A 21,839-nucleotide genomic window follows, 5' to 3' on the forward strand; every position below is an offset into this window, starting at 1 on the left:
ATTAAACCAAAGCTTTATAACTAAACCAAGATAGACCACCGCCTGTCGTTTCTAATGGGCAGAACAAGTCTGTGTTTGCATATTTCATTAGGGAATGTCTACTCTGTGAAGTGCGAGTGTGTAATAACTAAATTCGCCTTTGCACTCCTTCTACACAGCGCTTTTTTTTTTATTTTTTTTTTACAACTTTTGCAAAGGGTAGAGTCTACAAAACGTAGTCCACTATGTTCATAGTAGATTCGAGTTTTGGGAACAGAGAGCAAATTGAGAGCAAATGTTTAATCGATGAGAAAATGTGCAGAATGTCGGCCAAAATCCATCTCGTTCCATCTCCTCCCACCATATTTGGTAGTGAGTGGAAACGCCAAGCGGATGCTTCATATGTATTCGTCCAGTGAATTATCTGTCTAATCGTTCTGTGATTAAACGTTTCGGAAGTTGAGATGAATGCAGTTTGCAAATGCACGTTATAAACATAGAAAACTTCCACCAGTAACATGCAATTTCGCGCTGGTCCTTGTATTATCTATTCAAAACGATATTTTGGGGACACCTTTGTTATTTTTAAGGTTGGAAATGCTGCAGCGGGACTTGTGGTCTCGACAGTCGACTCAAATCAACGCTTAACTCCGTGAAAGTAATTGGAAGTCCAACAAGCCGGGGGTGGTGTCGGTTTCCACTAGATACCACAGCCACAAGTAATATTCCACAGCCAAAAAGTCAAAATTAGCTACAAAAAGTAGCCTTGTGGTCTTCATTTAATGTTAGGTATAAGGTTAGCATTGTGGTTAAGATTAGGTTAAAATATTTTAAGAAGATAAATTGTAGAAATGGACTGGGTTTAGCCATAATTATGATTTTGTCGCTGTGTTAACTAGTGACGACCGGTGGTGTCCTCATGCTAGCGATTGTTTTGAACTTACAGAAGCAACTGGAAATCGGAGTTGCCTAGGTGTGACCACTTGGTAAGGTAATTCCTAATTCCCATATTTACTGCATCTACAAGCTGATTTTAAATGTTTAATTATTATTTTACCATTTTTCATTTAATGAATGAGTATGTTCACGAGCTGGCTATTTGACAGGCACAAGCGCATTCACATTTAAGCTAACGTTAGCTAGCATTAGCCAACTGGTTAATTTTGCTTGTCAACTATACTGAACAAAAATATAAACAATTTCAAAGATTTTGCTGAGTTACAGTTCATTTAAGGAAATCAGTCAATTGAAATAAATAAATTAGGCCTAATCTATACATTTCACATGACCGGGCAGGGGCGCAGCCATGTGTGTGTGTGTGCGTCTACAGTGGCTTGCGAAAGTATTCACCCCCATGGCATTTTTCCTATTTTGTTGTTTTACAATCCGGAATTATTATATATATTTTTTTTTGGGGGGGGGGGGGTGTAATTTGAATTTTATGTCTACAACTTTGAAGATGCAGAATATTTTTTGTGATACAAACAAGAAATAAGACCAAAAAATAGATAACTTGAGCGTGCATGACTATTCACCCCCCAAAGTCAATAGAGCCACCTTTTGTTAGAGCCACCTTTCGAAAGAATTATAGCTGCAAGTCTCTTGGGGTATGTCTCTATAAACTTGGCAGATGCAGCCACTGGGATTTTTGCCCGTTCTTGAAGGCAAAACTGCTCCAACTCCTTCAAGTTGGATGGGTTCCACTGGTGTACAGCGATCTTTAAGTCATACCACAGATTCTCAACTGGATTGAGGTCTGGGCTTTGGCAAGGCCATTTAAATGTTTCCCCTTAAACCACTCGAGTGTTGCTTTAGCAGTATGCTTAGGGTCATTGTCCTACTGGAAGGTGAACCTCCGTCCCAGTTTCAAATCTCTGGAAGACTGAAACAGGTTTTCCTCAAGAATTTCCCTGTAGTGCCATCCATTATTCTTTCAATTCTGACCAGTTTCCCAGTCCCTGCCGATGGAAAAACACCTCCACAGCATGATGCTGCCACTACCATGCTACACTGTGGGGATGTTGTTCTTGGGGTGATGAGAGGTCTTGGGTTTGCGCCAGATATAGCATTTTCCTTGATGACCAAAAAGCTCAATTTTAGTCTCATCTGACCAGAGTACCTTCTTCCATATGTTTGGGGAGTCTTCCACATGCCTTTTGGCAAACAATGTGTTTGCTTATTTTGTGGAGCGATGGGTAACGATGCTTCGAGGGTGGCTGTTGTCGATGTGTGCAGAGGGTCCCTGGTTCGATCCCAGGTAGGGGCGAGGAGAGGACGGAAGCTATACTGTTACATATGGATAGAGTAGAATTTAATGACTGTTGTGCCAAGAATGCAAGTCCTATATACATGTACTGTAGTTATTACCACGCATGAGATTCCCACATTGTAGCCTGTACATTGAGGTTACAATGATCATGTACTCTTCCTTGGCAAATAAAGGTGTAGTTCAGGTATGAATCTCTGAGGCATTATTTTTCAGTCATATCAAACTCCATGATTTGAATGATGCTGTGTCTGCATGTACAGTGCCTTGCGAAAGTATTCGGCCCCCTTGAACTTTGCGACCTTTTGCCACATTTCAGGCTTCAAACATAAATATATACAACTGTATTTTTTTGTGAAGAATCAACAACAAGTGGGACACAATCATGAAGTGGAACGACATTTATTGGAAATTTCAAACTTTTTTAACATATCAAAAACTGAAAAATTGGGCGTGCAAAATTATTCAGCCCCTTTACTTTCAGTGCAGAAAACTCTCTCCAGAAGTTCAGTGAGGATCTCTGAATGATCCAATGTTGACCTAAATGACTAATGATGATAAATACAATCCACCTGTGTGTAATCAAGTCTCCGTATAAATGCACCTGCACTGTGATAGTCTCAGAGGTCCGTTAAAAGGGCAGAGTGCATCATGAAGAACAAGGAACACACCAGGCAGGTCCGAGATACTGTTGTGAAGAAGTTTAAAGCCGGATTTGGATACAAAAATATTTCCCAAGCTTTAAACATCCCAAGGAGCACTGTGCAAGCGATAATATTGAAATGGAAGGAGTATCAGACCACTGCAAATCTACCAAGACCTGGCCGTCCCTCTAAACTTTCAGCTCATACAAGGAGAAGACTGATCAGAGATGCAGCCAAGAGGCCCATGATCACTCTGGATGAACTGCAGCGATCTACAGCTGAGGTGGGAGACTCTGTCCATAGGACAACAATCAGTCGTATATTGCACAAATCTGGCCTTTATGGAAGAGTGGCAAGAAGAAAGCCATTTCTTAAAGATATCCATAAAAAGTGTTGTTTAAAGTTTGACACAAGCCACCTGGGAGACACACCAAACATGTGGAAGAAGGTGCTCTGGTCAGATGAAACCAAAATTGAACTTTTTGGCAACAATGCAAAACGTTATGTTTGGCGTAAAAGCAACACAGCTCATCACCCTGACCACACCATCGCCACTGTCAAACATGGTGGTGGCAGCATTATGGTTTGGGCCTGCTTTTCTTCAGCAGGGACAGGGAAGATGGTTAAAATTGATGGGAAGATGGATGGAGCCAAATACAGGACCATTCTGGAAGAAAACCTGATGGAGTCTGCAAAAGACCTGAGACTGGGACGGAGATTTGTCTTCCAACAAGACAATGATCCAAAACATAAAGCAAAATCTACAATGGAATGGTTCAAAACTAAACATATCCAGGTGTTAGAATGGCCAAGTCAAAGTCCAGACCTGAATCCAATCGAGAATCTGTGGAAAGAACTGAAAACTGCTGTTCACAAATGCTCTCCATCCAACCTCACTGAGCTCGAGCTGTTTTGCAAGGAGGAATGGGAAAAAATGTCAGTCTCTCGATGTGCAAAACTGATAGAGACATACCCCAAGTGACTTACAGCTGTAATCGCAGCAAAAGGTGGCGCTACAAAGTATTAACTTAAGGGGGCTGAATAATTTTGCACGCCCAATTTTTCAGTTTTTGATTTGTTAAAAAAGTTTGAAATATCCAATAAATGTCGTTCCACTTCATGATTGTGTCCCACTTGTTGTTGATTCTTCACAAAAAAATACAGTTTTATATCTTTATGTTTGAAGCCTGAAATGTGGCAAAAGGTCGCAAAGTTCAAGGGGGCCAAATACTTTCGCAAGGCACTGTATGTATTCCAATTATACACTTCAACAGTGTTTACCGCTCGTGGGATATCAATGATTTCACATTGTAACTATGCAATAGACTAGAAACATGATTGATTTGTAATTCATATATACAGAAAAAGAACTATGCATATCGAACTCCATCCGCATTAATCTGAGGACACAGGATAGTATTTCAATAAGATATTTAATTTCAACCAGTGGAGAATGTGAAACGCTTTATTGAAAGAAGTTCATTATCCAGGTGTTATAAATGCATTATAATTATGATAATTGTAATATTATAAATACAAGTTCAATCTGTACTTCAATGCACATATAAAATGAGGAAGAAAGACGAGGTGGGGAGAGAGGTGTAGAAGACAAAGGGAAAGAGTTAAGAACAGCGGTAGACAGCATATGATTAATGAATTACAGTACTACCCTAATATTCTCTCAGTTCTTCACAATTGCGGTGTCTCCTAACCAGCCTTGGGCCCCCAGAAGGTTATTTTAAGAGCAGATGAGGTGGCAATGATGGGACTGGCTTTCTCTCGCACATCAAAACATACCTGCAGACAAGTGACAGATGCATACAGAGAGAGCATGATTTAAGCTTTGTTTTTATATTCTAACACGGTCAGTCACTCTGGGACTACTACATCTCTGTCTGTATTTCAATGTAAAGCATCTCTTTAATAATATTCCTGTTGACCCGACCAAGTGACATCTCACCTATGATCATGCTGTGCCGTCTGTGTCAGACAGTTCAGATGCGGGAGGGGTTCACCAAAACAGCTGATAAAACCTAGAGGATTTAGGGAGAAGGGGGAGAGGGATGAAGTGAAGAAGATAGACTGTTATTGTGTGTGTTTGTGGTCTCACCTGGTGTCCACACTGAGTGGCTACAGAGTACTTTATGCTGAAAAACAGACATGAATACAAACAATAGAAGATGATGTCAATAGAAGATACTGTATGCGACGCAGATACCTATCTGAGTGTACCTGAAACATTTAAATATAGAGGGCTATGTGTCTCACAACTTGGTTATTACATGGCTAACCCCCAGGGAAATCATGACCTGGCAGCAACAGATAGCAACAGATAGTCCAGTAAAAATGGCTGTGTTTATGTGGTGTAAATCTGAAAATTAGCAGCTGACATTTTTAGGTTTTTTAAATGAATGCATGTGAGACAGGTTCCATGTACAACAAGACAGGCAGAGATGGAGAAAAAGAACACAGAGCAGTTATGGACACTTTGGCCAGCGATAAAGCTTCCACGGCCTGTTCCTCAGACAGTGAACATCTGGCAATATCTACATTTTCCACCTCTTGATCATCTCACTCTCTGAAAGTAAAGAAAACAGCTTATTTTTTTATAGATATGAAAATAATAACTGAGATATGACTGTTCAATCTAAAGCAGCAGATGTCAATTTTAGAATACGTCAATACAGCCCAGTGCTGCTTACCTGAGATGCCATCTTCGTAGGTGTCTGCTTTGACTTCCTTTGTGTCGGAGAAAAGTTGCTTTCATAACAATTATTTTTGATTGGAAAAAAATAAACGTTTTTGCTCTTGACAAAAATACACAAATGTACCTCCATAGCATATAACAATTTGCCTGTGAATAACCACACCTTCATACAAACGTGCTACTGTATGTAGAATTCTTGACGCATAACCGAAGATGCTGCCATATCCTGCCAGCACGCCCGCAAGTGAGCCACTCAGGAGCAGAATGATGACGCGTAGAAGAGGGAAAGGAATGAGATGGGAACAACAATTTGTTGCAAATTGGGTGCTTTTGTAAATTTGCTCTGGCTATCTATCGGCTGGACAAGAGAACGAGTCAATTCACCCAAGGCTGAAAAATGGCTTAAGAATGTTGGCTGAACTGGAACACTAGCGTGAGCCCATAGCAAATTAATGGAATCGAACGTTTGCAGAGCCTGTTTTCACTGGAGTGATGCTTAGAATTCTATTAAAAATGTAGCACTTTTTATTTTACCACTACAATCTGTTCGTCGGACGAAACTGGAAGAAACCAACTTGTGTAGAAAGTAAACATCCACACCTTGATGGTGTCAACTGTGCTTATGTCTCAGTAATGAAAAAGTAGGGAAAAATGTACTTCTGACTTTCTGGTCTAGTGATTGATGACAAACGAGCTCGCAGCCCAGACTTACATAATTACAATGAGGAGATTCTCCTGATTTTAAAATGGTGCCCGTGTAACAGTTTTGCGTCCGTCCCTCTCCTCGCCCCTACCTGGGCTTGAACCAGGGACCCTCTGCACACATCGACAACAGCCACCCTCTAAGCATCGTTACCCATCGCTCCACAAAAGCCGCAGCCCTTGCAGAGCAAGGGGAACAACTACTTCAAGGTCTCGGAGCAAGTGATGTCACTGATTTGAAACGCTATTAGCATGCACCCCACTAACTAGCTAGCACCCCACTAACAACGTGAGCAGGTCTCATTGCCAACAATAGCGAAGCAGGCAATGTGACGTTGAACAATAAGCTGGGAATAGAACGTTCGGAAGGCGAGTTGGTGCCACGGTGCTCAATAGAACTAATAGGAGCTGGCAGGGTGAAAATGAACTAAAATAAGGCCCGTTTTTTCACAATTTCTTCAAAACGATGGCAAGCAGCTGGGAAATATGGTCATATTAAACTGGGCTCTACGGCGGATGCAATGAACTAGTTTTTATCAGAAAATACCACATTTCATGTGTCTAGCCTACTATCTACATGGATTTCAGAGCCCTCTCGTCTGAGTGTACCAGAGCACAGTAGCCTAATAAACACAAAACCACATTTCGTTAATAAAATAAAGATAAAAAATACTCTTTCAAAATGCAGATGTTGATTTAGTTATGGATCCATAACAAATTACTATGGGAATAAATATCACTGATTTACAGAAATATTGGAACAAAGTTGTCTCATGAAGGCAAACAATTTAGAATCCTCCAATCCTGTAGCCTACACCCGACAATCACGTTGTACAGGGCCATATTTACCATTCTATCCTAAAGGAAATCCTCAGGGTTTCATTTTATCTCTGAATGGAAACACCATAATATGAATCAAATTAATTAAGCCACATTTCTTAAAATCAATCCCATATACTATGTTATTACAAAAAAGGTTTTACATTCCATGGTAATGCCAATAAAAAATTATATCAAATGCTTCTCAAAGATGCCCTCTGGTGGTCAAATTAGCAATAACTTGCAGTAACAGAAGAAATAGCTGAGAATGAAATGACATGCCACAGAATGCTGCTGCAGCAGAACGCAGGGTGTGCCGCGGTATGACACAACTTTTAACCTGTAGTTTTTTTTAACCATCCCGTGAACGGGACCGATGTCATCATCTGACACTAATTAGCATAACGCAACGGACATAAATCTTCCTAGAAAATATTCCTATTCATGAAAATCAGAAGTGAAATATATTGGAACACAGTTTAGCCTTTTGTTAATCACCCTGTCATCTCAGATTTTCAAAATATGCTTTACAGCCAACGCTAGACAAGCATTTGTGTAAGTTTATCATAGCCTAGCATAGCATTATGCCTTGCTAGCAGCAGACAACCTTGTCACGGAAATCAGAAAAGCAATCAAATTAAATCGTTTACCTTTGATGAACTTCGGATGTTTTCACTCACGAGACTCCCAGGTAGACAGCCAAAGTTCATTTTTTTCCCAAAATATTATTTTTGTAGGCGAAATAGCTCTGTTTGTTCTTCACGTTTGGCTGAGAAATCGGCCGGAAATTGCGGTCACCACAACGCCGAAAAATATTCCAAATTAGCTCCATAATATCGACAGAAACATGGCAAACATTGTTTAGAATCCATCCTCGAGGTGTTTTTCTAATATCTATTCGATTATATATCCGTCGGGACAATTCGTTTTTCACTAGGACCGATTGGAATCATGGCTACCTCTGTATTTTACGCGGGAATCTCTCTCGGAGCCACCATGTGACCACTTACGCAATGTGGCCGCCTATGGCTATTCTTCAACAGAAATGCGTAAAACTACGTCACAATGCTGTAGACACCTTGGGGAATACGTAGAAAGCGTAAGCTCGTTGATGGTACATTCACAGCTGGATAGGGAGTCATTGGAACGCAGCGCTTTCAAAACCTGGGGCACTTCCAGATTGGATTTTTCTCGGGCTATCGCCTGCCACATCAGTTCTGTTATACTCACAGACAATATCTTTACAGTTTTGGAAACGTTAGAGTGTTTTCTATCCAAAGCTGTCAATTATATGCATATTCTAGCATATTTTCCTGACAAAATATCCCGTTTAAAACAGGAATGTTTTTTTCCCAAAAATGAAAATACTGCCCCCTAACACCAAGAGGTTATTAAAGGAGGAACCACTGTAGACTTAAATTGAAATTATGGCAAATAGGAGTGGCAATATTGTTCGCTATTATCCTAATTTTCTGATCCCGGTGGATCCCAGTTATTTCTTCACCTCTTCCACACTCACTTAAACACAATTCAAAATTACAATGCTTGTCTTTCATACTTTGGTCAGATATACTTGGATTTGTAATAAAAATTACAATGCTTGTCTTTCATACTTTGGTCAGATATACTTGGATTTGTAATGTCAGCGTTTGTTGCTCGCATGTCATGCCTATGTTTGCTAATCTTGCCAATGAAAAAATCATTAAAGTAGTTGGCAATATCAGCCGGTTTTGTGATGAATGAGCCATCTGATTCAATGAATGATGGAGCTGAGTTTGCTTTTTTCCCCAGAATTTCATTTAATGTGCTCCAAAGCTTTTTACTATCATTCTTTGTCATTTATCTTGGATTCATAGTGTAGTTTCTTCTTTTTATTCAGTTTATTTTAGATGATTTCTCAATTTGCAATATGTTTGCCAAACGTTTGTACAGCCAGGCTTATTTTCCATTCCTTTTGCCTCATCCCTCTCAACCACACCATTTTTCAATTTCTCATCAATCCACAGTGATTTAACAGTAATTTTCTTAATGGTTGCATGCTTATTGCATGCTTATCAGTTTTTCACAATTCCTGACATTTAATCCTTTATTTTAAGAATGTGAAATGTCAGAATAATAGTACAGTGATTTATTTCAGCTTTTATTTCTTTCATCACATTCACAGTGGGTCAGAAGTTTACATACACTCAATTAGTATTTGGTAGCATTGCCTTTAAAATGTTTAACTTAGGTCAAATGTTTCGGGTAGCCTTCCACAAGCTTCCCACAGTATGTTGGGTGATTTTGGCCCATTCCTCCTGACAGAGCTGGTGTAACTGTGTCAGGTTTGTAGGCCTAATTTTTCTATAGGATGAGGTCAGGGCTTTGTGATGGCCACTCCAATACCTTGACTTTGTTGTCCTTAAGCCATTTTCCACAACTTTGGAAGTATGCTTGGGGTCATTGTCCATTGGGGTCATTGTCCATTTGGAAGACCCATTTGCAACCAAGCTTTAACTACCTGACTGATGTCTTGAGATGTTGCTTCAATATATCCACATACTCTTCCTTTCTCATGATGCCATCAATTTTGTGAAGTGCACCAGTCCCTCCTGCAGCAAATCACCCCCACAACATGATGCTGCCACCCCCGTGCTTCACGGTTGGGATGGTGTTCTTCGACTTGCAAGCCTACCCATTTTGCCTCCAAACATAACGATTGTCATTATGGCCAAACAGTTCTATTTTTGTATCAGACCAGAGGACATTACTCCAAAAAGTACAATTTTTGTCCCCATGTGCAGTTCCTCCATTGAGTCAAAACAAAACTTCCAGGAGGACCATGAGCTGTTACTATCGATAAGGTGTCTGATTCATCATTTTCACCTCGAATAGATGTAGACAGACTTTTATCAGAGGTTGCTTGTTGTGAGCGATGAGGGAACTTTATGCACTTGGCCTGATGATTCCACATCTTTGTTGCATTCTTCACATATGATTTGGCCCAGTATCTGCAAATATACACAGCTTTTCCTTCTACATTAGCTGCAGTGAAATGTCTCCATACATCAGATGGAGACCCGTGGCGTTTTCCTATGAAGATGGGGAAAGTTAGATTAAACAACTCCTTTGTAAGATAAATGTTTTACAATGAAACATGTATGGACACAGGTGAATTAACACTCCTCAGTTAGCAGGCTCAAGCAAGCTAAAACCCACATGGTAGCAAAACCTAACTAGCAGAAATTGTTAACAAATTAGAAATTATTTAAACACACTTTGCTGTAGGCTACAATTTACTAGTTAACAAAAAATCATGTATGTCCTATAAAATATATTCACCCCAGCCAGTATTGTAATCAAAACTAACCAGAAAGCATGTAGTCCTTGGCTCAGACAGTAGTGTGGGCTCAATAGCATCTCATTAGTGTGCAAGATCTTGAGAGTGCACTGCACATGCATAGGGTTGCAATTCCATTGAATTGGGGATAGTTTAACCAAAATATGCCACAAGACCTAGAATTGCCTTGTGTATCCCACAAAAAAAGGTTCACTGTTATAAGCTAACTTTTTGATTAATTTAAGTACAATTCCTCAAATTATTCCCTTAACTTCCCATAGAAAATTTTCGGAAAATGTCCGACCCTTTGCAACCCTACTCACCACACATGGCTTTTAATAGCCATGTCTTGTGGATCTGGCTCTTGGTTTGCGCTGTTAGAAGCTTGTGCCCGGCATTATTGCCTTCAATGTCTAGTGTATCGTTTAGAAAATCAGTAAAGACTGCATATGGGTTAAGTAACTTTGATCCCTTTTAGGATTATTTAAAAATGGCATAATGCTAGAAGACTGGCAACTATATTCATTCCTTGTGTTTTACCTGTGTTGCAGAGACCACCAGTTCTACAGTCATGCTGCACACACCGTTGGATAGACACACAGACTGACGATGGACTGACCGGTCCTCTCCACCAGTCCCCTCCCCCTCCTCTCTGTATTTGTGCCTGCTGGATCCAGGTCAGTGGATCCTCGGGCGCTGTGCGTCATGGCGTCCAACGGTTGGGCTGGGAGACATTCCCTGTGGCGGTTCCTTTCGCCGTTTCGAAGCAGGCAGGAGCGTGTGGTGTTGGCACGCAGCGAGAGCATGCCGGGGGAACACGTGCTGAAGATCACCATCACAGAGACCACGATAATCGAGGCAGATTCAGGGGTGTGGAACTCCAAGTCGCTGGTCTACCTGGGCCTGTGGTACTTCTTCAGCTTCTGCACACTTTTCCTCAACAAGTACATCCTATCTCTGCTAGAGGGGGAGCCAAGCATGCTGGGTAAGGAACAGGCATCCACACACATATACACACACACTCAATTTCAAATTGTCAATACTCCAATCAATAGATGATAGTTGGTTGATTCTAAGCAGTGTACTAAGGGCCTCAGGGGTAGATAACTCAATTCCTTGATTCCTTGATTCCTCCATTGATTTGTAGGCGCTGTTCAAATGGTCTCCACCACCATCATAGGCTTTCTGAAGATGTATGTGCCTTGCTGCCTATACCAGCACAAGTCCAGGACTGAGTACCCCCCCAACTTCCTCATGATCATGCTGTTTGTGGGGCTCATGAGGTGGGTCTGTACTCTAATGACTCTACTTTCAGCTGCATTGTTGAAGTTATTTGGTTGGTTTGTTTCCTTTTGTTAAGTTGGACTAATACATAACTAGCTTTTATTTCCGTAATGGCTAATGTTAATTGATCAATGCTTATTTTGTGATCATTTGAGTGTCAGTGCTACCAAAATGGTTGTTGAACTTAAATGGCCAGTAAATGGGTATATTTTAGGGAAGTGAGATGCTGCACCTCAATATCAGCTCCTATCATTACAGGTAAAAAGTTTGACAATCTGGAAAATTGAAACAGACTTTGTGTAGCAGAGGTTCAGAGTGGATGTAGTGTGTCATTGTCTTCTGGTCTGAATGCCACTGACCTGTTCCGTTCTGTAGGTTCACCAGTGTGGTGCTGGGTCTGGTGAGCCTGAAGAATGTGGCCGTTTCCTTTGCCGAGACGGTGAAGAGCTCTGCGCCTATCTTCACTGTCATCATGTCAAGGCTGATCTTGGGGGAATACACAGGTAAAGGACATACACACAGTGAAGTGCCTGGCTGAGTTCCAATCCAGAAAACACTTCACTATCCCTTTATATGCACCCTTCATTATGTTCTTAGGATTCTGTCAGGGTTTCATTCTGTAAACATTCCTTTCTCTAGTATCAAATTGTATTTGTCACGTTTCGTAAACAATTGGTATAGACTAACAGTGAAATGCTTACTTACGGGCCCTTCCCAACAATGCAGAGAGAAAAATTTAAAAAGACAATAACACAAGGAATAAATACACAATGAGTAACGATAACTTGGCTATATACACGAGGTACCAGTACCGAGTTGATGTTCAGGGGTACGAGGTAATGGAGGTAGATGCAGTGCATTTGACTTTTTCCACATTTTGTTACATTACAGCCTTATTGTAAAATGGATTAAATAAAAAAAAAGCCTTATCAATTTACACACAATACCCCATAATGACAAAGTGAAAACAGGTTTTTAGAAATGTTAGCAAATGTATTAAAAATAATAAACAGATACCTTATTTGCATAAGTATTCAGACCCTTTGCTATGAGACTTGAAATTGAGCTCAGGAGCATCCTGTTTCCATTGATCATCCTTGATATGTTTCTACAACTTTATTGGAGTCCACCTGTGGTAAATTAAATTGATTGGACATGAACTGGAAAGGCACACACCTGTCTATATAAGGTCCCACAGTTGACAGTGCATGTCAGAGCAAAAACCAAGCCATGAGTTCGAAGGAATTGTCTGTAGAGCTCAGGGACAGGATTGTGTTGAGGCACAGATCTGGGGAAGGGTACCAAAAAATGCAGCATTAAAGGTGCCCAAGAACACAGTAGCCTCCATCATTGTTAAATAGAAGAAGTTTGGAACCACCAAGACTCTTCCTAGAGCTGGCCGCCCGGCCAAACTGAGCAATTGTGGGAGAAGGGCCTAGGTCAGGGAGGTGACCAATAACCGGATGGTCACTCTGACAGCGCTCTAGAGTTCCTCTGTGGAGATAGAACCTTCCAGAAGGACAACCATCTCTGCAGCACTCCACCAATCAGGCCTTTATGGTAGAGTGGCCAGACAGAAGCCACTCCTCAGTAAAAGGCACACGACAGCCCACTTGGAGTTTGCCAAAAGGCACCTAAAGACTCTCAGACCATGAGAAACATGATTCTCTGGTATGATGAAACCAAGATTTAACTCTTTGGCCTGAATGCCAAGCATTACATCTGTAGGAAACCTGGCACCAACCCTACGGTGAAACATGGTGGTGGCAGCATCATGCTGTGGGGATGTTTTTCAGCGGCAGGGACTGGTAGACTAGTCAGGATCGAGGGAAAGATGAACGGCGCAACGCACAGAGTGGTCCTTGATGAAAACCTGCTCCACACCGCTCAGGATCTCAGACTGAGGCAAAGGTTCACCTTCTAACAGGACAATGACCCTAAGAACACAGCCAAGAGCAGGAGTGGCTTTGGGTCAAGTCTCTGAATGTCCTTGAGTGGCCCAGCCAGAGCCTGGACTTGAACCCGATCTAACAATTCTGGAGAGACCTGAAAATAGCTGTGCAGCAACGCTCCCCCATCCAACCTGACGGCGCTTGAGAAGATCTGCAGAGAATGGGAGAAACTCCCCAAATACAGGTGTGTCTAGCTTGTAGCGTCATACCCAAGAAGACTCAAGGCTGTAATCGATGCCAAAGGTCCTTCATCAAAGTACTGAGTAAAGGGTCTGAATACTTATGTAAATGTAATTTTTCTGGTTTTTATTTTAAATAAATTAGCTAATTGTTTTCAAAAAACTGTTTTTGCTTTGTCATTATGGGTTATTGTGGGTAGATTGAGGAAGGGAAGAAACAATTTAATACATTTTAGAATAAGGCTGTAACGTAACAAAAATGTGGAAAAGGTCAAGGAGTCTGAATACTTTCCGAAGGCACAGTGTGTGTGTGTGTATATATATATATATACACAGTGCCTTGCGAAAGTATTCGGCCCCCTTGAACTTTGCAACCTTTTGCCACATTGCAGGCTTCAAACATAAAGATATAAAACTTTTTTTGTGAAGAATCAACAACAAGTGGGACACAATCATGAAGTGGAACGACATTTATTGGATATTTCAAACTTTTTTAACAAATCAAAAACTGAAAAATTGGGCGTGCAAAATTATTCAGCCCCCTTAAGTTAATACTTTGTAGCGCCACCTTTTGCTGCGATTACAGCTGTAAGTCGCTTGGGGTATGTCTCTATCAGTTTTGCACGTCGAGAGACTGAAATGTTTTCCCATTCCTCCTTGCAAAACAGCTCGAGCTCAGTGAGGTTGGATGGAGAGCATTTGTGAACAGCAGTTTTCAGTTCTTTCCACAGATTCTCGATTGGATTCAGGTCTGGACTTTGACTTGGCCATTCTAACACCTGGATATGTTTCGTTTTGAACCATTCCATTGTAGATTTTGCTTTATGTTTTGGATCATTGTCTTGTTGGAAGACAAATCTCCGTCCCAGTCTCAGGTCTTTTGCAGACTCCATCAGGTTTTCTTCCAGAATGGTCCTGTATTTGGCTCCATCCATCTTCCCATCAATTTTAACCATCTTTCCTGTCCCTGCTGAAGAAAAGCAGGCCCAAACCATGATGCTGCCACCACCATGTTTGACAGTGGGGATGGTGTGTTCAGCTGTGTTGCTTTTACGCCAAACATAACGTTTTGCATTGTTGCCAAAAAGTTCAATTTTGGTTTCATCTGACCAGAGCACCTTCTTCCACATGTTTGGTGTGTCTCCCAGGTGGCTTGTGTCAAACTTTAAACAACACTTTTTATGGATATCTTTAAGAAATGGCTTTCTTCTTGCCACTCTTCCATAAAGGCCAGATTTGTGCAATATACGACTGATTGTTGTCCTATGGACAGAGTCTCCCACCTCAGCTGTAGATCTCTGCAGTTCATCCAGAGTGATCATGGGCCTCTTGGCTGCATCTCTGATCAGTCTTCTCCTTGTATGAGCTGAAAGTTTAGAGGGACGGCCAGGTCTTGGTAGATTTGCAGTGGTCTGATACTCCTTCCATTTCAATATAATCGCTTGCACAGTGCTCCTTGGGGTGTTTAAAGCTTGGGAAATATTTTTGTATCCAAATCCGGCTTTAAACTTCTTCACAACAGTATCTCAGACCTGCCTGGTGTGTTCCTTGTTCTTCATGATGCTCTCTGCGCTTTTAACGGACCTCTGAGACTATCACAGTGCAGGTGCAATTATACGGAGACTTGATTACACACAGGTGGATTGTATTTATCATCATTAGTCATTTAGGTCAACATTGGATCATTCAGAGATCCTCACTGAACTTCTGGAGAGAGTTTGCTGCACTGAAAGTAAAGGGGCTGAATAATTTTGCACGCCCAATTTTTCAGTTTTTGATTTGTTAAAAAAGTTTGAAATATCCAATAAATGTCGTTCCACTTCATGATTGTGTCCCACTTGTTGTTGATTCTTCACAAAAAAATACAGTTGTATATATTTATGTTTGAAGCCTGAAATGTGGCAAAAGGTCGCAAAGTTCAAGGGGGCCGAATACTTTCGCAAGGCACTGTATATACACACATACATACATACATACACACACACACACACACACACACACACACACACACACACACACACACACACACACACACACACACACACACACTGTGCCTTCGGAAAGTATTCAGACTCCTTGACCTTTTCCACATTTTTGTTACGTTACAGCCTTATTCTAAAATGTATTAAATTGTTTCTTCCCTTCCTCAATCTACTCAATATATATATGTGTGTATATACACACACACACACACACACACACACACACACACAGTGGGGAGAACAAGTATTTGATACTCGGACGATTTTGCAGGTTTTCCTACTTACAAAGCATGTAGAGGTCTGTCATTTTTATCATAGGTACACTTCAACTGTGAGAGACAGAATCTAAAACAAAAATCCAGAAAATCACATTGTATGATTTTTTTTTTTTTATGAATTCATTTGCAGTTTATTGCATGACATAAGTATTTGATCACCTACCAACCAGTAAGAATTCCGGCTCTCACAGACCTGTTAGTTTTTCTTTAAGAATCCCTCCTGTTCTCCACTCTCCACTGTATTAACTGCACCTGTTTGAACTCGTTACCTGTATAAAAGACACCTGTCCACACACTCAATCAAACAGACTCCAACCTCTCCACAATGGCCAAGACCAGATAGCTGTGTAAGGACATCAGGGATAAAATTGTAGGCCTGCACAAGGCTGGGATGGGCTACAGGACAATAGGCAAGCATTCAAGATGACGGTCAATCACCGTCGGTCTGGGGCTCCGTGCAAGATCTCACCTCGTGGGGCATCAATGATCATGAGGAAGATGAAGGATCAGCCCAGAACTACACGGCAGGACCTGGTCAATGATCTGAAGAGAGCTGGGACCAAAACCATTAGTAACACACTATGCCGTCATGGATTAAAATCCTGCAGCGCACGCAAGGTCCCCCTCCTCAAGCCAGCGCATGTCCAGGCCCGTCTGAAGTTTGCCAATGACCATCTGGATGATCCAGAGGAGGAATGGGAGAAGGTCATGTGGTCTGATGAGACACAAATAGAGCTTTTTGGTCTAAAGTCCACTCGCCGTGTTTGGAGGAAGAAGAAGGATGAGTACAACCCGAGTACAACCCCAAGAACACCATCCCAGCCGTGAAGCATGGAGGTGGAAACATCATTCTTTGGGGATGCTTTTCTGCAAAGGGGACAGGACGACTGCACCGTATTGAGCGGAGGATGGATGGGGTCATCTATCGCGAGATCTTGGCCAACAACCTCCTTCCCTCAGTAAGAGCATTGAAGATGGGTTGTGGCTGGGTCTTCCAGCATGACAACGACCCGAAAAACACACAGCCAGGGCAACTAAGGAGTGGCTCCGTAAGAAGCATCTCAAGGTCCTGGAGTGGCCTAGCCAGTCTCCAGACCTGAACCCAATAGACAATTTTGGGAGGGAGCTGAAAGTCCGTATTGCCCAGCGACAGCCCCGAAACCTGAAGGATCTGGAGAAGGTCTGTATGGAGGAGTGGGCCAAAATCCCTGCTGCAGTGTGTGCAAACCTGCTCAAGAACTCCAGGAAACGTATGATCTCTGTAATTGCAAACAAAGGTTTCTGTACCAATATTAAGTTTTGCTTTTCTGATGTATCAAATACTTATGTCATGCAATAAAATGCAAATTAATTACTTAATCACACTGTATGATTTTTTTCTGGATTTTTGTTTTAGATTCCGTCTCTCACAGTTGAAGTGTTCCTATGACAAATATTACAGACCTCTACATTCTTTGTAAGTAGGAAAACCTGCAAAATCAGCAGTGTATCAAATACTTGTTCTCCCCACTGTATATATACACACACACACACTACCGTTCAAAAGTTTGGAGTCACTATGAAAGAAAAGCAAAAAATGTTGACCATTAAAATAACATCCAAATGATCCGAAATACAGTGTAGACATTGTTAATGTTGTAAATGACTATTGTAGATGAAAACATATGATTTTAATGGAATATCTACATAGGCGCTGTTAGGTTCTTATTTTTAGAGTAACACGACGGACACTAGAAAAGCTTAACAGGTTTAATTCTTCCCAAAGGGTCGATACAGCTGCATTCAGACATCACGTTTCCACCACTCCAATTTAAACACTCCTCCTTCTCTCCAATCCTTGTGTTTTATGGTCTGACAGGAAGATGAAGTGATAGAGTAATAAACCGTTCTGTCTCCCTCAAGGTGACCTGACCTCAACCCCCTTGATGTCTAATCCAAAGCTCTCCACCCGTATCACCTATAACACTCCTGTGACTTCTTTCCGTCCACCCAGCACATTCCAAAGCCATCTGTCTCCTACAGATAACCATCAACTTCTGATGTAACAACCATGCTCTATCACCCGCAGATACTATAGTATTACTTCTGATCTATCATGTCTCTAGTATAGTAATGTTCAAAGTTTACCCAGAATCCAACAGCGTACAGAGGCCCATTATCAGCAACCATCACTCCTGTGTTCCAATGGCTCCTTGTGTTAGCTAATCCAAGTTTATAATTTTAAAAGACTAATTGATCATTAGAAAACCCTTTTGCAATTATGTTAGCACAGCTGAAAACTGTTGCGCTGATTTAAAGAAGCAATACATTTGGCCTTCTTTAGACTATTTGAGTATCTGGAGCATCAGCATTTGTGGGTTCAATTACAGGCTCAAAATCGCCAGAAACAAAGAACTGTCTTCTGAACCTCGTCAGTCTATTCTTGTTCTGAGAAATGAACGCTATTCCAAAACGAGAAATTGCAAAAAAAACTGAAGATCTTTGAAAATTGCCAGGCGAGCCATTTAGCTCGTCTGGTTGGCTCGCATCACCGGGCTGCTGGGTTTCCCTTTGTATTCCTTGATAGTTTGCTAGCCCTGCCACATCCGACGAGTGTAAGACTAGCATCACTACTCAAGACGGTTCTGACCTAGAATACGTGGACAACTACAAATACCTAGTTGTCTGGCTAGACTGTAAACTCTCCTTCCAGACTCATATCAAACATCTCCAATCCAAAATCAAATCTAGAATCGGCTTTCTATTTCGCAACAAATGCTCCTTCTCTCACGCCGCCAAACGTACCCTAGTAAAACTGACTATCCTACCGATCCTCGACTTCGGCAATGTCATCTACAAAATAGCTTCCAATACTCTACTCAGCAACTTGGATGCAGTCTATCACAGTGCCATCCATTTTGTTACCAAAGCGCCTTATACCACCCACCACTGCGACCTGTATGCTCTAGTCGGCTGGCCCTCGCTACATATTCGTCGCCAGACCCACTGGCTCCAGGTCATCTACAAGTCTATGCTAGGTAAAGCTCCGCCTCATCTCAGCTCACTGGTCACGATAACAACACCCACCCGTAGCATGCGCTCCAGCAGGTATATCTCACTTGTCATCCCCAAAGCCAACACTTCCTTTGGCCGCCTTATCTTACAGTTCTCTGCTGCCAGTAACTGGAACGAATTGCAAAAATCACTGGAGCTGGAGACTTACATTTCCCTCACAAACTTTAAACATCAGCTATCTGAGCAGCTAACCGATCGCTACAGCTATACATAGTTCATCTGTAAATAGCCCACCCAATCTACCTACCTCATCCCCATATTGTTTTATTTACTTTTCTGCTCTTTTGCACACCATCATCTGCTCATCTATCACTCCAGTGTTAATCTGCTAAATTGTAACTACTTTGCTACTATGGCCTATTTATTGCCATACCTCCTCATGCCATTTGCACACACTGTATATAGACTATTTTTTTCTATTGTGTTATTGACTGTACACTAGTTATTCCATGTAACTCTGTGGTGTTGTTTCTGTCGCACTGCTTTGCTTTATCTTGGCCAGGTTGCAGTTGTAAATGAGAACTTGTTCTCAACTAGTTTACCTGGTTAAATAAAGATTTTAAAGAGCCAACTTTGCAGGATTCGATCTTAGTCCGTTACTGATGCTTTGTCTGTTTGATGGCTCGTCGGAGGTCGTAACGGGATTTCTTAAAAGCGTCCAGATTAGTGTCCCACTCCTTGAAAGCGGCAGCTCTAGCCTTTAGCTCAGTGTGAATTCTGCCAGTAATCCATGGCTTCTGATTGGGATATGTATGTTCGGTTAATGTGGGGACGACGTCATCGATGCACTTATTAATGAAGTATGACTATGTCCTTAAGTGTTGTGCAGATAGCTGACGTGTGTGTGCGTGTGTGTGTGTGTACGTACGTAAACTACTGTAGGTATGTGGGTGAACCTGTCCCTCTTTCCTGTCATGGCTGGTCTGGCCCTCTGCACTGCAACAGAGATCAGTTTCAACATGCTGGGCTTCTCCGCAGCCCTCTCCACCAACATCATGGACTGGTAGACACACACACACACACACACACACACACAAAATAGTACCCACGTGCAGCCCTCTCCACCAACATCATGGACTGGTAGACACACACACACACACACACACACAATAGTACCAGCATTGATAACTTTTCTCTCATTTCACAGTTTTGTCTTTTCAAGGCAATGTAACACCACATCTAACACCTTCATATTCCCTTTCAGTTTACAGAATGTTTTTTCAAAGAAGCTACTAAGTGGAGATACCTACAAATTCAGGTAAGTTGTTTTTAGTTCCTCCATATTTTAGTAAATGAATGTAGGCCTGTTATGCCAGTTTTATACCCTGTATTAGATTATAATACCTGTTTAATTGTATCATAGGAATAAAAAAGCACAATACATCAGTGTATTAACAGATGTGTAAATAATGTGAGGAGTTGAGGAAATTGATGTTTACTGTAGACTATAGTATGTGAAACTGTACTGAATAAAATACTTGTTCCTGTGTCCTGTTTAGCCCTCCAGATCTGCAGTTCTACACCAGTGCAGCTGCAGTCATTATGCTCATACCTGCCTGGGTCTTCCTCATGGTCAGTCACATATACTGTACAGTGCCTTCAGAAAGTATTCACATCCCTTGACTTTTTCCACATTTGGTTGTTACAGCCTGAATTTAAAATGGATTACATTGAGATGCTGTGTCACTGGCCTACACACAATTACCCCATAATGTCAAAGTGGAATTTTGTTTTTAGAATTGTTTACAAATTAATAAAAAATGAAAAGCTGAAATGTCTAGAGTGAATAAGCATTCAAGCCTAAATAAATTCAGGAGTAAAATGTTCTTAACACGTCACATACTAAGTTGCATGCATGCACTCTGTACCTCACACATACAATTATCTGTAAGGTCCCTCAGTCGAGCAGTGAATTTCAAACACAGATTCAACCACAAAGACCAGGGAGGTTTTACAATCCCTCGCAAAGAAAGGCACCTAATTTGTAGATGGGTACAAACATTTAAAAGCAGACATTGAATATCTCTTTGATCATGGTGAAGTTGTTATTACACTTTTGATGGTGTATAAATACACCCTGTCACTACAAAGACACAGGCGTCCTTCCTAACTCAGTTGCCGGAGAGGAAGGAAACCGCTCAGGGATTTCACAATGAGACCAATGGTGACTTTAAAACAGAGTTTAATGGCTGTGATAGGAGAACACTGAGGATAGATCAACAACATTGTAGTTACTCCACAATACTAACCTACATGACAAAGTGAAAAGGAAGCTTGTACATAATACAAATATTACAAAACATGCATCCTGTTTGTAAATAAGGCACTAAAGTAAAACTGCAAAAAATGTGGCAAAGAAATTAACTTTATGTAATCGCTGCCAAAGGTGACTCTAACATGTATTGACTCGGGTGTGAATACTTAAGTAAATTAGATATTTCATTTTCAATAAATCTGCTAAAATGTAAAAACTTGTTTTCACTTTGTGATTATGGGTACTGTGTGTAGATGGGTGAGGAAAAATATATTTCATCCATTTTGATTTCAGCCTGTAACACAACAAAATGTGGAATAAGGGGTATGAATACTTTCTGAAGGCACTATACTAATGTACTGTTGAGTATATTACATTTGTAAATGGCTTAATATAGAAGCTTGTCTGTTCTACGAAATA

The 21,839-nt window shown here is 41.2% G+C and overlaps 1 protein-coding gene across 3 annotated transcripts in view; it reads left to right on the forward strand.

Annotated features, from left to right (window-relative positions):
* The first annotated feature begins 407 nt into the window (after positions 1 to 407).
* LOC110492227 (solute carrier family 35 member E2A) overlaps positions 408 to 21,839 on the forward strand; it is a 39,297-nt gene continuing 17,865 nt past the window's right edge. Inside the window, exons 1-8 of one of the 3 annotated variants that reach the window (XM_021566359.3) lie at positions 408 to 698; positions 926 to 970; positions 10,988 to 11,421; positions 11,584 to 11,719; positions 12,096 to 12,223; positions 20,048 to 20,168; positions 20,370 to 20,423; positions 20,665 to 20,737. In XM_021566359.3, coding sequence (XP_021422034.2) covers positions 11,142 to 11,421; positions 11,584 to 11,719; positions 12,096 to 12,223; positions 20,048 to 20,168; positions 20,370 to 20,423; positions 20,665 to 20,737 — 792 coding nt within the window. In that variant the 5' untranslated portion in view covers positions 408 to 698; positions 926 to 970; positions 10,988 to 11,141. Of the gene's footprint in view, positions 699 to 830; positions 971 to 10,987; positions 11,422 to 11,583; positions 11,720 to 12,095; positions 12,224 to 20,047; positions 20,169 to 20,369; positions 20,424 to 20,664; positions 20,738 to 21,839 lie in introns of those variants that run through there. The other 2 variants (XM_021566360.3, XM_021566357.3) reach the window with 2 other exon arrangements.

Source organism: Oncorhynchus mykiss, chromosome 16 (genome assembly GCF_057628025.1).
Source record: "Oncorhynchus mykiss isolate SJ-2025 chromosome 16, ASM5762802v1, whole genome shotgun sequence".
Taxonomy (NCBI): domain Eukaryota; kingdom Metazoa; phylum Chordata; class Actinopteri; order Salmoniformes; family Salmonidae; genus Oncorhynchus; species Oncorhynchus mykiss.